The 16,488-nt window shown below is 37.2% G+C and overlaps 1 protein-coding gene across 1 annotated transcript in view; it reads right to left on the reverse strand.

Moving 5' to 3' along the window:
* AVL9 (AVL9 cell migration associated) overlaps positions 1-14,539 on the reverse strand; it is a 139,280-nt gene extending 124,741 nt beyond the window's left edge. The window contains exon 1 of the mRNA XM_081971281.1: positions 14,284-14,539. Coding sequence (XP_081827407.1) covers positions 14,284-14,397 — 114 coding nt within the window. The 5' untranslated portion in view covers positions 14,398-14,539. The remainder of the gene's footprint in view (positions 1-14,283) is intronic.
* Positions 14,540-16,488: the final 1,949 nt, after the last annotated feature.

Raw genomic sequence — 16,488 nt, forward strand, 5'->3', positions numbered from 1 at the left:
AGATTTTTGCTAAAAGTTTGCAGAGATACTTCACATTGAAATCTTTTGGTCACATTAGCACTTATTTAGGTGTTCAGATTGAAAAAACACAGAAGGGGTTTAGTCTTTCACAAGAGGAGAAAATTGACCATATTCTGCATCATTGTAACATGAAAAATGCTAACACAACAAAGACACCTATGCAAACAGATTTTCACAACTTAACACATGAACCAAGTCCTGAATTCGAAGATCAAACACTTTATTGTTCAGTCATTGTGTCACTGTTGTACATTAGTAGTTGGACCAGACCCAACATTGCACTTAGTGTTAATCTCTTATCACGACACGTAGGTAAGGCAACACAATTTCATTGGACATGCGTTAAGAAGTTATTGAAATACCTGAAACACACTAAACACATGAAGTTATTGCTAGAACCAACACACACTGATCATGCAGAATTATGTTGTTATGCAGATTCTGATTGGGCAAGTGATAAGAAATCACGCAAAAGTACTTCAGGTTATATGATGTTCCTAAATGGATGTCCTGTTTACTGGCAAGTGAGAAAACAGAGTTTTGTTTTGTGTTCATCTACTGAAGCTGAATATGCTTGTGTTTCAGATGCATGTAATTCTCTAACATGGTTTGATACTTTGATCACAGATATCTGGACACGTCTGATTCGACCAATCACCGCGATAATGAATCGGTGATTTATATTTCTGAGTCACATTTTACAGGTTCTAGGTCCAGACACATTGACATTCGTTATCAAAACACAAAGCAATTAGTTAAGCAAGGTTTTGTTAAATTGCAATATGTATCCACACATGATCAAATTGCTGACATGCTCAACAAACCACTTCCAGCAGCTAACTCTCTTGGAAATTTATGTCTGTGTGCATAGTTTGTGTGGACCCTATACACATCGTCTAAGTCATTTTCCACTTTCTGCTTGCTTTTTTGCAGAAGTTCAGCCAAAAGTTTGGCCATTAACTTTGAAAGATCTTCTTCCTTAGTTTCCACTATATTTTGGAATCTAAGATAAAACATTGATCTCTCCATCTCTAAATTTATAATGGCCTCTTCTGTTTTTGTTTACCACCATCATTTTACCTTCTGTTTTATCTAATTTCTTTTCCATTTGTTCCATTCTAGTTTCCATTATTTTTATTCTTTGCTCATTTTGTATTATCTTTTCCTGCATTGTACCAATTTTATCATCTAGTTTGCGTATCTCTCCTTTCATCTTCCCCATATCACTCCTAAGTTCTTCAAGACTTTTTGTCATTACCTCCTGCATTGTCCCCTGAATTGATGTTAGGGTTCAGTGCACGTTCCGTAGATTTATAGTGGAGCCTGATTTCTCACCTCCTAGCATACTTTCCACTGAACATGGTCCTGATGGGGATGCTATCATCATGGTTGTTTCCCCCCCTCCTATATTGCTAACTGTGGTAGTTGTACTCATCATTTTAATGTTTTTTAAAACGTTCTTACACAGTATCATATATCCCAATTTTCCCCCTTTATCTTTTTTTGACTCTATCTCACTTCCTCACAATTCTTCTACCCACTTCACTAACTATTATTGAACACCCTATGTTATAATACAATCAATACCCTATTTGTACAATTGATTGATACAATTAATGATCTAATAATACGCTAATGATGGTCTAACAGTTCTGACTTCTAACATAAACAGTTATACTAATCTTAATCTATTTTTATTTAATTATAAGAAATACAAAAATTATAGATATTGCATTTACTATGAGTAATACTTATAATATAATATTTGTATCGCAGGTTTAATACCTTAAGTCTACTTACAAGAATATAAATATAAATAAATATATGTAATGTTTTTTACTTGATTATTAAATTTATTAAGTTATAAAAAATATCTAGGATATATAAATATACTATATAAATATATATAAATATATTATATAAGTCTATATAAGTTTGCTTTCACATACGCATATGTCCACTGGGTATTATCTATAAATATCTATGAGAATATATGAGAATATATATGTCAGAGAGTATAAAATATGAAGATCTTTAAGGTGTTCCCTCTATGTAAAGTTCCAATTCTAGTTTTAAACGGACAGTTACACAGTAAATAATATCTATACAAGATTTTATATAATTATATCAGGTTATTTAGATTACACAGATTTCCAGAAGCGTAGAGAGTTCTTTTTCCTTGTTCTTACTGTTGCATCAGTTTCTCCTCTCTTAAAGTCCAGGAGGTTGCCTTCTATCTATTTAGCACAGTCACTATCACAGTTCTCTTGCTTCCCTTGCCAGATCAAATTTCCACTGTCTTCTTCCCAGGCAGAGGCTTCTTGTAACTTGTTCTTTCCTTTTCTGCAATCTATAATGTTTAGTCCCAGTCTAATCACAATCTCAGCTCATATTTTTCTGCCTGAGTAATTCTCCAGCAAGTTCAAGCTGTCAGTACATTTCCTCCATTCCTTCTCTGAATGTTAATTCCGTTTTCTCAAGGTTCTGCTCCCACTGCTAAAGTGCCGCTTTTTTTTCTGCCTTGGAGACTCATTCACCCACTAGACTATAGGTTTACACTTCCTGAGAGTCACACCAGTAAATCACTCCAACTCCTCAAAATCCACCGAAACTTTCAGCTCTTCCTTTTCTCGCTTCCTTCTCCATTTAAAGGGCTGTCACACCTCCGGATCCACCATAAAGGCCAGTCTCTCTCATGCCGGATTTGAGAGGTTTCTCCTATTATAACAGGGGCTGGCACATCTCCCTGTTACCCTCCGAGCTTTTCCTCTCTGAAGCTGGTCCCTCCGAGTCTCAGCTCTGTCTTTGCAAGCCTCCTAGCATGGGAGAAGACAATCCTGTTTTCCTGCTCCTGCACCAGCGTGATTCCACCCCGGAAGTCATCAAATGCAAAAATCATAACAAAGGTATTAGAATGCTCAGAAATGGACAAACTAATGATGGAACTAAGAGATAGAGAGGAAACAGTACTACAAAATATGGAATAGGTGGTATAACAGGGTTGAAAAGATGTAAAATCAATGCATAAGGAACACATAGCAAACACAATGAAAAGAGATGGCATATATTTAGAAAGCAATAGAGATGGAAATATTGTATATTGATGTATATATTGTAAAAATGAGAAAGTAAACAAAGAAGAATATGTATAAAATAATAGAATGGAAAATGGAAAACCCGAAATAAAAAAAAATACCAATAGAGAAAACTGTAAAAGTGTAATTGCGATTTTAATGTTTGGAAAATGTCAAATAAAAAAATATTTTAAAAAAGATATATGGAGAGAAGTAAACCCAGCAAAAAATCAATATACAAATTATTCAAATAGACATCAACCATGGTCTAGAATTGATATGATATGGATTTAGCTGAAATTAAGAGCAAATGTGCAAGAGATAGAGATAGAAACAAACATATGGGCTGACCACAACCCAATAAAAATTAGCTGGAAGGGATGAAAGAAAAAGATGAGATGGACGTTGAATCAATCCACACTAAAAGATAAAGAATTCAAACAAATAATAGAAAAAGAAATGGACTTTTTCTTCAAAGTGAATAGAATAGAAGATACCTCAGTATAAAATGTATGGGTTACAGCTAAAGTATATATCAGGGGGCTAGCTATAACATATACAATGAGAAAAAATAAGAATGATTTTATATATCCAGATCAAAATGGATTTTTACCTAAAAGACAAATTAAAAATAACATAAGAATCATTTTAGATATGTGGGAGTATTATGAAGTGCACTCTGAAAAAGAAATGGTGTTGATTTTTTTAGATGCGCAGAAAGCATTTGATAACATAAATTGGAAATTTATGTTACAACAATTAAAGTGCATAGATTTGGTGAAAAGATTATGAATAAGATTAAAACAATATATTCCAAACAAATGGCAAAAGTGATTGTAAATGAGAGATTGGATGGGAATTTTGATATAAGTAAAGGCACAAGATAAGGATGTCCACTGTCCTCATTACTATTCGTATTAACATTGTGTAAGAAACTGATGGAGATAATGTTGTTTTTGCAAAGAAACCAATTTTTAAGAGCTGTGGGTGTAAAAGTTCAGTAGGACATTGGGACATTAAAGGTAAAAAGTTCAAGACTGGAAAACAGGAAGAAACTGTTATTCCAATAAGTGAGTTAGCTTGGTCAAGGAGACTAGTTAACAGTATTAACCACATAGTCTAGTAATAAAATGGAGAAATTAATGAACCACTTGCCTCAATTTATTATGCTTATGCTGCAAAGATTGTAAGGAAACAAGAAATATAGGTTAAGAAATTTTTAAAAAGGACAAAAGGTATTATGGAAAAAGGGGAACTGGGCAAAGGTGGGGAAAACAGATTAAGCATGGGGAAATTCATGGAGAAACAGGTGTTCTGGGAAGATTGCAACCCTGTGGTCTTTGTCAAAGGGGCTGCAGGGAGGGATTTGGGGTTCAGGTGGAGGGAATAAAAAGTTGAAGAAATGTATTCCTCAGTGTGCCTACCTGTTAGCCACTCACTCCCGCAAGGATGTATTTTACATGCAATAAACCCCTTGCTGCTTCACTTTATGACTCTGTCAAATTTCTGACTGGTGAGCCTGTTTCTCACAATTGGGGGCTCATGCTGGGATTCAGTATCATCGTGAGAAGTGGAGCCATCTGCCCTGGAACCAGAAAGATGTGTCCCATTGTTTTCAACGACTCCGTGTGCCTTTGATGGTCATCCAGTTCCTCCAACTGACTGAAATCCCTTGATACAATCATAGTGAGCTAGCAACTAAGAAGTAGTTGGAGAAAGTAGGCATTGCAGCAGCCAGGCAACTCTGTGGATAGACCAAGGCAGGGGTAGTCAACCTTTTTATACCTACTGCCCACTTTTGTATCTCTGTTAGTAGTAAAATTTTCTAACCGCCCCCGGTTCCACAGTAATGGTGATTTATAAAGTAGGGAAGTAACTTTACTTTATAAAATTTATAAAGCAGAGTTACAGCAAACCCCTACCGCCCACCATGGAAGCTGGAATGCCCTTACCTTTACCTTTATTTCGATTTTTATACCGCCCCCTCTCCCCAAAGGGACTCGGGGCGGTGTACAGTCAAATAAAACAGATAAAATGGAATACAAACATACAAACATAAAAACATAGAAGAGGAGGCAATACGACACTGTATAAGGTAAAGTAGATTAAAAACAGTATATCGACAATCCTAAAAAATACCCAATTAAAATTACCCAGTTAAAATATATCTGCCAGGAGGTATAATAAGATTATGAATGGTCCAGGCCGGCTAAACGGAACAGGTGAGTCTTCAGTTTTCGTCGAAAGGAGAGAAAATCGGTGGTGGTTCTGATATCGGGGGGGAGGTCATTCCAGAGGGTTGGGCCCATCACAGAGAAGGCTCTACTCCTAGGTGCCGCCCGTTGGCACTGCTTAGTGGACGGCACCCGGAGGAGCCCCTCCCTGTGAGAGTGAATCGGTCGCAGGGAAGTGTGTGGTAGGATGCGATCCCACTAGTGGGCAGTAGGGACCAGGTTGACTACCACTGGACCAAGGTAAGAAAAACTGAATTTAAGTATTACCTTGGTTGTGGGAAATTCTGTGAGACTCTTGAAAGTGTGTGTGAGAGAGACGTACAAGTAAGTACAAAGTGAGTAGCACAGAATGGGACCTCTAGACCTATGGAAAATAAAGGGGATATGGAGTCAAACACTCAGACAAGCATACCTCCTGATAGTTCATTGGGAAGGATGCTAAAGTACTGGAAAAGTAACTCCTGTACAAGGTATAACTATAAAAGGAAAAAGATTAAGTATTGTTGTTTTACATGGACCAAGGAAAGTATTAATCCACCAGCCATCTTCTGGCCAGAATATGGAGCAGAGGAGGACTGGTGGTGCCAAGTATTGAATATCTATGTAAACAAGAAGTAACCCTTCTCCCAAGAGGAGTCTGAATATGCTTCCTGTTGAAGGGGAGTGACAGGGTTAGTCTGTTCTCCATGAAGACCCTGAAAAGAAGTCTAAAGGAGGGAAAGGAGAGACCCAATCCTTGGAACCCCCTAGGCCTAGATTCTTTGCCTCCACCATCTTATATACCTCAGGATCAGGATCAAGTTCAAATTGCTAGTTTGGCTGAAGATTTAACAGACCTGGAAGGAGGTCAGGGAATGGTGGGACAATTGGCTCCAGTAGAAACAGAACCTGAACCACGTCTGTCAGAGTTTGTTGCAGAAATCACTTCCAGAAAGCACAAAGAGATAACTGATTCAGCAGGTTTCATTACCTTTTTTAATATACATAATAACACATGAGTAAATATACAATATTAGGGATGCGGTGGCTCAGTGGCTAAGAAGTTGAGCTTGTCGATCCGAAAAGTTGGCAGTTTGGCGGTTCGTATCCCTAGCACCACGTAATGGAGTGAGCTCCCGTTCCTTGTCCCAGCTTTTGCCAACCTAGCAGTTCAAAAGCATGTAAAATGCAAGTAGAAAAATAGGAACCACCTTTGGTGGGAAGATAACAGCATTCCATGTCCCTTTGATGTTTAGTTATGCTGGCCACATGACCATGGAGATGTCTTCGGACAGCGCTGACTCTTCAGCTTTGAAATGGAGATGAGCATCGCCCCCTAAAATCTAGAACAACTAGGACATATGTATGAGGCCAACCTTTACCTTTAAATATACAATACCAACAAGTAGTTCTTCATTTCAGGACAGAGCAGCAAACTCAAGGCTCAGAGCTTACAGACTAATTTCAGTTTCAGTTCTTAGCACAGACTCAGATCTGTTTAAGCTCTCATTGGCTGACTTAGTTGCTATGCCTATTCATTGGCTGACCTTGTTACCATGTCTCTCCCATTCATGAATATTCTAACACTCCTCCCTTCATGTTTGGAAGAGACATAAATCCAATTAACTTAATATTCTTCCCATGGTGCACTCCACCCAATGGCTTGGTCATTATGTCTGCCAAATTGACCTCTAAAGGACAGTGAAGCAAGTAAATCAATTTACATTTTATGGCTTCCCTGACATTACAATATTTAATGTCTACATGCTTGCTTCTATTCTTTACTCTGTCACCTGTTGTCATTTTAATGCAGGCAGCATTATCTTCATACACAATTACAGCTTCATTTACCTTTACATTCAAATCCTGTAACAGTTGTATATACTAGGTTACCTCTGAACAGAATTCAGACAAAGCAATAAATTCTGCCTCTGCAGTAGAAATGGCTACAGTTGTTTGCTTTCTGGACTTCCAATCAATTAGCGCCCCTCCAAACAATACCACAATCCCAGAATTGGACTTTCTAGTTTTTACATCATTTGCATAATCACTATCAATATAGCATTTCAATTTTAGTTGTTTTAGATGAAGAAATATAAGGTCTCCGGTGGGGGTGGTAATTTTTTTTCCTTTCTCTTTCTTTTTTTTATATTTACTATGTTTGTATTATTTGTATTTAAAAAAATATAAAAAATAAATTTAAAAAAACATAGGAATTCAATTTTAATTCTTCAGAGTATTTGAAGACCCAAATGCACAGCTCCTTTCAAATATCTGAGGATCCTTTTTATACCCATCCAATGCAATTGCATTAGTGCAGCAGTAAAGCGACTTAAGATGCTTACTGCACAAGCTATGTCTGGTCTGGACCACTGTGACAGATATAACAGGTTCCCTATTGCTGACTGATATATCTTTTGATCACAGGCTTCACTTTCATCCTCACCTGAACTATTATGAAAATCTGTACTCATAGTGTTGGAGCAGCATTACAATATTTCATGTTATATCTCTCCAATAACTGTTCAATTTTTCTTCTTTGACTAAGAACATAACCACCTTTCTCAGTCTTTTGTTTCTCTACACCGAGATTTTTTTATTTCTCCCAAATTCTTTAATTCAAATTTCTTCTCTGACTTATTAGCAAATTCTTTTACCTGTGATACATCCTTTGCAATGAAGCAAAGATCATCCACAAATGCTAATAGTTGACAATCCCCACCTTGTAATTTTCCAGTGTATATGCTACCACCAGCCTTGTAACTCTTGAAACCAAGACTCTTCAATGCAGTATCTAGACAGATATTCCAATTCCTGGCTGACAGCAACCCATAAATGGCCTTGTTCAACTTATGTGTTAGGCTTTTTACTTTCATACCCTGGTGCTTGAACCATGTAAATTTCTTCCACTAACTCAGCACTGAGAAATGCAGTGGTTATGTCAAAATGCCAAATATTATGGCCATGTGCTGCTGCCAACGCTAGTGCCAGCCTTATGCTTTCACTCTTTACTCTAGGTGCAAATACCTCATCATAGTGCACATTTTTCAGCTGTGAAAAACTTTGTGCCACTAACCTTGCTTTATATTGTATCTCATTATTGGGTAGTATGTATTTATCCAAAAACCTAAGTAAACAAATGCCTCCATTTAAACCCTAAACATTATACAGTTAATTAAGATGACATTAAATCAGCCTTAGATTGTCACATGTAAAATTGTTCATCTCTGTTGTTTGTAATGATTAATCCAATGATTCAGGAGCATTACAGCACTTCAATAAATATATAACCAGCATATTTTATTTAAAGCAGAGACAAAACATTGCTTCCATTTTTTCTCAACAAATGTTTGGCAAAAGAACAATCCATGTGAATCAGGTCAAAGATCACCTTAGTCTTACATTTACGAATCTTGCAAGCACCCAGGTGCTTCCAAAATTCTCACAAACAGAAAATATGACACTGCTCTACCTTACAACTGTGATTTGGCAACTGCTTTTCATCTAGACTCCCAAACCCCCAAGCCATGGCTGATTTGGAACCGGGCCACGCAAGCAGCACATGCCCAGTTCCATGTGCGTGAGTGGCGGGATATGTGTAAATGTGTGCACAGCTCCACAACTGTGCAAGCTTTGGGTGCTTGTGCTCAGAGCTCCATTTGTGCAAATGGCAGGCACCTGCACCTGCCACTCACACAAATGGAGTTGTATGCGTGAGCACGCATCCCTGCCACATCCACAGAAAACATCCCCTCTCCCCTCCTGCACCCTGCTGATCTGCCAATCAGGAAAGATTGGGGATTGCTGATCTTAGACAAAAGTTCTTGATACAATTGTCCCTATAGATTTATCAAACACATTTTAAAGTCATCCATATTTGTTACTATTCACTTCTTCAATAATGTGCTAAAATGCTTTCCTTTTCTGTTTTAAATATCCTTCCAAACATCTTCAGTGAATAGATCTTGATCCTAATGTTTTAAAAATGAGAGAAAATGGTCCATAGCATGCCTAATATTGTTTTTATAAACCTTGATTATTTTAACTGCCTTTTTCAAAGCTAAAGAATTTAAAACATGCTTTTAACTCATTAATGATTTTGGTTACCCTTTTATGCACTTTCAATCCAATTTATTCTTTATTAAATGAGAATCATTTAAATAAGAACTGTAGTCAATATTCCAGAGATTTGTACAAATTACAAACTATAAAGCTGATTGTTTCCACAATGGAATCTGCCGTATTTCAGTGGGAGAAAATTGTGCCAATGCTTGGTATCACAGAGCAGGTTTAATGTCAGAGGACTTTAAGCTAACGACATTTGAGAGATGAAATTTCTGTTTTGCTATAAGGTCAGCACTTTCATATTTAAATTATTTCAGAAATTTGACATGAGGACTAGGTGATTTGTTCCTGTGTAGTTTCTAGTCCGTAAAGATGAGGACTGCTGTCTTAAATGGATTTCCATTTTCCTAAATTATTTCAACTATGTTGTCCATTTACTCTTTAGCTTCAATGTGAATATTTAAGCTGATATGCAAGCAATATTTGATAATACTTAGAAAAGGTTGTGCCTTTCTCTTATCATTCTTATGCCAGCTTCACTTTAAAAACAAAATTATCAATATTTTTGTTTGAATGGAGTTGAACCCAACTTGATGTCATTTTTGAGCACCTGATGAACACAACTTATGTTTGCAGTAAAAATGCATGACTACTGAAAAGTAAATCTGCTTTATACAAAGTGCAGTATTATATTGCAACCTATGGGTATTCTGTTAGGGATCACAGCCTTAAGTAGTAAATTTGATCCCTGCCCTTCTAGGAGAAATTTCTAACATATAAGGAGTTTCTGTCATTTCAGCGTACAGGTAGTCCTCAACTTACAATAGTTGAATCCCAAATTTTGGTTGCTAAGCAAGATAGTTGTTAAATGAGTTTTGCCCCATTTTATGATTTTTCTTGGCACAGTTGTTCAGTGAATCACTGCAGTGTTTAAGTTAGTAACATGGCTGTTAAGTGAATCTGGCTTCTCCATAAATTGCTTGTAAGGTCTCAAAAAGTGTCTGAATTTTGATCACATGACCATGGAGATGTAGCAATGATTGTAAGTGTGAAAAACATTCATATGCCACTTTTTCCAATGTTGTAACTTTGAACGGTCACTAACCTAGTTCTTCTTGTTTTATAGGCGCATTTTAAACCAAAAAAACTTGTAGTCGTCTATTTTTATGTTCTACAAACAAAGATGAGGAATGCTATTTCTGCATCAGTTTCATTAAAATATCTAAAAAACCAAACTATCTAAAAAACTAAAATAAAATCAAATGGCGCTTAAAAGATACTGATGAAGCCATCAGTGGATGCATTCATAAAAGACGAAAAGAATGTGTTTCTACAGTGAAAATATCATCATAGGACACCTCAAAATAATAAACTTGTTAAAATAACTGATTAGGTTATCATATTCCTGCACTTATTCTTCAATTATTGTATATTCTAACCTACAGAATACTGTTGCTTCTTTAAATAGCAGTATCAGAATTTGCCTTGCAGTGGGGTTTTTAGACTGTTGGATTAGTTATACCAGTGGTAGTCAACCTTTTTCTACCTACCACCCACTAATGGATCTTTCTTGATGGAGAAATTTCCTTACCGCCCACCAGTTTTTGCGCAAGTGCAGAATATTTTTTACAAAGGAGGGTGTTTTTAAAAAAAAGAAATGTATATATATTTATCTTTTTATTTCTACTTTATGCATGTTTATAATGTTTTTAATCTTATAAAGTTTAATTAGAAAACAATAAAGTAAATTGAAATTAGCTTTAGTAGTGATTAATGAGATCTTTGAGGCTGAGGCTGTGAGACTAAATATTTGATATCTGGTTCGATTTTCGTAAGGAACAAACGAAGGTCTCCTCTTTCGGTGCTTTTCCTTTTTATCTCCTTTTTTTATCTTCCTTAGGGCTATGTACAAAAGTAAGGCTGAGCTAGTTAGCCCACTTATTATTATTAGCTAACAACAATTCTCTCCTGACTTTTCTTTCTCCTATTTTGCAACTGCTCTGCTCCGCTTCTGCCTGTCCCTGCTATCAGTTTCTACTCGACTTCTCCTCCTCCTCCTTTCCCCACAACCCCAGTCCCTTTTAGCAGTGATGATGTTACCTAGTTTGGTAATGAAATGTCTGTAAGAAAACCACCAAGCTCAGAAAGCAGCAAGGATCCCCTATCCCCCACCTCCTCTTTCTCCCTTTCATTCTCCTTTTCAATTCAATTTCAATTTATTAGATTTCTAGACCGCCCCCTCTCCCCGGAGGGACTCGGGGCGGTGTACAGGAATAAATTTTAAAAACCATATAAACAGTCAGATACATAGCTAAAAATCAAATTAAACAACCGCTGTACGAATTTATAAAAATTAAAAACAGACCCTAAAACCAATCCTAAAAATTTAGAAATAATTTTTTGTCTTTTCTGCTCCTTCCCCACCCCACCCCCTTCTAGCAGTGATGATGTTACCTAGTTTGGTAATGAAATGTCTGTAAGAAAACCACCAAGCTCAGAAAGCAGCAAGGATCCCCTATCCCCCACCTCCTCTTTCTCCCTTTCATTCTCCTTTTTGTCTTTTCTGCTCCTTCCCCCCCCCCAAGCTCAGAAAGCAGCAAGGATTCCACTATCACCCACCTCCTCTTTCTCCCTTTCATTCTCCTTTTTGTCTTTTCTGCTCCCCCCCCCCTTCTAGCACTTCACCAGCTCAGGTGCGACCGGAGAAGTTTCTCTTCTCAGAAATGTCTTCAGTGGAGCGGTGAGGAGCTGAGGAAACTTCTCCGGTCGCGCCTGAGCTGGTGAAGCGCAGGCAAGCACCGTCCCACCGCCAGGGAAACAGTGAGTGAGGTGAATCATGTGGTTGCTCAGATCACACGGGCGAAGCCCGACCGGAGAAGTTTCTCTTCTCAGAAATGTCTTCTCGGGCTGCGACCGTGTGATCTGAGCAACCACGTGATTCACCTCACTGTTTCCCTGGCGATGGGACGGCGCTTCTCGCACGCGTTAGTTCAAAAGGAGGTTTTAACCTCCGAAATCCCCACCGCCCACCTGGAATCCCAAAACGCCCAGTAGTGGGCGGTAGGGACCAGGTTGACGAGCCATGAGTTATACAGTTATATTAGTTATAATAGTTAAACAATCAAAGTTAATTTTACATAATTTCAGTAACAGATCATCAGTCACTAAATTATGTATGCTTTTTTTGTATTTCATGTGGAATAATAGCCCTTTAAAAATCATTTAATTATTTTATATCTTTCTCATAAAAATGCCTTGATATAGCTGTAAAGTATATAGACAACATAAACTTATTTAATGCCATTCTGACAAGTTTGTCCACAGTGGCACACTGGTTAGAATGCAGGACTGTAGGGTACTTGTGCTGCCTGCTGACTGTCTGCAATTTGGCAGTTTGAATCTCACCAAGTTGACTCCATCCTTCAATAGGTCAGTAAAATGAGGATCCAGATTGTTGGGGGCAATATGCTGACTGTAAATGGCTTAGAGAGGGCTGTAAAGCACTATAAAGTGGTATATAAGTCTAAGTGCTATTGTTATTACTTTCCATTCAATTTCTTACTAAGAATATTTACAAATGAAGATCACAATTATAAAGTTACAATCTAGGATCTTTCTTAATACAGTTGGATTTGCATGGACAAGATATGAACGGAAAGTTCTATAAGTGAAGGATCAGATGATGGAATGTATCTACAGAAGAAGCCCTGGGGATCAGAGGAAGGGTCATACTTGGAGATAGGACCCAGGTATGGATGGAATGGACATGAGAGTGAGGAATATGAATTCTGATAAAACATTTTCTCTTGTCTTCATTTCTTTGCCTTAACAATTAAGAGCTTTGCTCCTTCCTGTCCTCTCTCACTGCAGAAGGAGGTGGGGGTCACGGGGGAGCTACCTCAGACAAAGACTTAAAACTGCTTTTACTTTTCTCTGAGGAAGGAGGGGGGTTACAGGGATGCTATCTTGAGACAAAACTGTTTGTTCTTTTATTCTGCTCTGTAATAGGGGGGTGGGTGGGCTCTAAAGTCGTAGTGAGACAGAAGTTAGCACATTACCTGTTAGAAAACCACTAGCCAGGATATTAGACACAAGAATAGCTCGCTTATAAGAAAACCCACAAAAACCACATAGCTGGCACACTTTGCAAGATATCCATGACCTTGGGGTGAAAAACAGGTGACGTGACATTTAGCTATTTAGCATAAGAAGCATAAGGGTTTAGGGGGCTGAAATTCAAATAATCAATCAATATTATCTGTTATGTGTGCAAAGGGTTGAATGCGAACATCCCTTGACTATAAAAATTGCTGTAAGATTTTAATCTGGGCCCTTGGTTAGCCTTTGAACCAGGGTCCTTATATCTTGGTGCCAAAATAAAGTATAATTCTGTATCACACTTTGTGTCAGGTGACTTATCAGCTTCAACACCAAGCCAGAGCCCAGTTTTTGGGTCAATACAAGGATAAAAGTAGATTAGAAATACTAAGTGACCTGAAGCTTCAGGGTATTTGGACATTTGAATAAGTAATTTATATACTCCCACAGTGTAGTTATATAGGATTATTCACACACACACATTTTTTTACATTTAGAGAAATGTGCAAATGCATTTTTTGACAATACCCTATCATATAATATGCCTATAGGAATACAGAAATAGGACGGTGAGTTGGGACTAACGGGAATTGTAGTCTCAGTCGCAGAAAGGCATTAGCTTTAGAAAGGCTGAGCAAATGGAAATAAATGAAAAGAACAAATATTATACATAGAAGATGAGTGACAGGAAAAATGGGATCCCCGAACACAGAAGAGATGTAGTACGGAAGGAAGTATGGTTTGAAAGCGGAAGACGCACAAAAGAGTGACACGATCGGTCAAGAAAGCCAGTCGAACTGGCAGCCGCTCACCTGGCAGCCCTTCTTGTGATGGAAACCGACCACCACGATGTGTAGCACTGGACCCTTAGGACAGCCACCACTTCGAGAGCAGAGATCGGGATTCCCTTTGGCCCTTCGCTCCATCTAGGAGCCCACACCTCTGCCGCCACACAGCCGCGGCCGTCCCTGCAGCAGGAAGACGTTTACTGCGGGGCCAGGAGCGCTTCCTTTTTCTAAACGCGTGAAACTCGTCGCCCGTCAGAAGTTGCAGTTTGGCTGTCACTGAGCATGCTCCGGAAGTTCGAGCACGCTCAGTAGCTCCTGTGGAAGTAGTGTACCTTCTGAACTCATCTGGACTGACCGGGTAGCAACAGAAGACGAAGAAACGGGCGGTGGACCGCTCGGGTGGACTCGAGGGTGGGGAAAAAACCTCATAGGCGGGTGGGTAGATCTTCAAAGAAGTGCTTAAACTACAAGGGTTAATTCCAGTGGGAAGGGTTATTTTAGGACATAGACGCTCCAAAATGACAGTAATATAATGCCTGCCTGCTAAAATAAGTTATGACAGGAAGGAGTTTCTTTATCCTATTACCTCAGGTTGGTTCTCCTGGCAACCATCGACCAGTGCTTTGTTCTTAAAGCATTAGAAACTGGCCATTCTACCCTTAGTAGGATTCAACGGTGTGCATTCATTCACAACGACAGTGCTGTATTGTACGGTGTCTGCTTAGATTTCCCAATGTAGCTTAGGTTTCTTGTGGTGAAACAACCACAAGTAGTTTAAATGCTATATAATGTGGAAAGTAATCTAATATATTAACAATAGGCTTATGTAAAAAAGCAAGTAAATCATTTATTAAGTAATAATAGTACATATATAAATTTAAGTAAATAAACTTAAATTGCTATATACATTCAATATTTATCAGAAACATAATTTGATTAGCTATTTGTTTATATTTCACTAGTTTCCACAATTTGTAAGCTGCCCAGGGTCACTTTGTAGGGGAGATGGGTGGCATAGAAATGTAATATTGCTCTTATTTTAAATAAATGAAAAAAATGCTGCTAGCCTTTAAGAAACAACTGTGAATAACACATAAATACTGAAAAGTAGTAACTAAAATTATTTACATATCAAAATATTGATTAGTCTGAGAAAAGTCTATGTAGTTGCCAGGAGCTGGCTAATTTAATGTGCTTGCTCATTGTTAATTATGATTTCTTCAGTGAACCAAAGTTCTTTGTTAAAACTCTGAACCACAAACCATTCTTACAAGCTGGATTTGTTCAACATTGTAGGCTTGGATGGCACCTGGGTGTCATACATTCTAATACAGATAAAACTAGTAATATTATTCATAGTTGTTGCATTCATCCAGTTTATGTATTTCTAATAATAATACATATTTATATTAAGTTATAGTCTTTCATTATTAAACTGTTCCATATTTCAATATATTGTTCTAATGCCAATTACCATATTGTTTAAACATACATAATACTGCCATTCAATTTCTAAACTTCTCTTTTGTTATTGCTTTTATTTCATTTACATAAAAATGAGTATACTAATATTCCCCCTTTCTTTTATTTCTGTCTCTATTCTGACTTTCAATCATGTCACCCTTATATTAAAAGTCATTTTCTTTCTATCCAACATCTCTTGCCCACTTTGGTGTTTTGCATCGTACTCTTTTTTAATTTACCTCCCATATTTCACACTTTGCATTTATATGTTCTAAGATACAATCCTTTATTACTTCATAATCAATATTTCAATGCACAGATTGAATAGCCAAAATGTAGAGGCAGATAGAGATAAAGATACAAGAGAGGAATATGGAAGGCAAGTCAAAAAAAGAATAAGATTCAAAACACCTTTTTTAGAATGGTGGCATGATTAGAAGCTAGGTAGCAAAATGAGAATGGAGGAATATTCATTATATATATATATATATATATATATATATATATATATATATATATATATATATATATATATATATATATATATATATATATATATATACACACCGTATATATCCTATATATATATAGTATTTGTGCTGATAAATAAATAAAGGGAGACTAGTATGGATATTTGGGCATACCAGAGGTTGTAACACAAATACATATATATACATACATACATACATACACACATACATATATATATGAAACAAAAGCAATAATAAAATGGGAAAATTAGAGATTGAATGATGGTATTATTAA

Source organism: Natrix helvetica (assembly GCF_964273705.1).
Source record: "Natrix helvetica genome assembly, chromosome: Z".
Taxonomy (NCBI): domain Eukaryota; kingdom Metazoa; phylum Chordata; class Lepidosauria; order Squamata; family Natricidae; genus Natrix; species Natrix helvetica.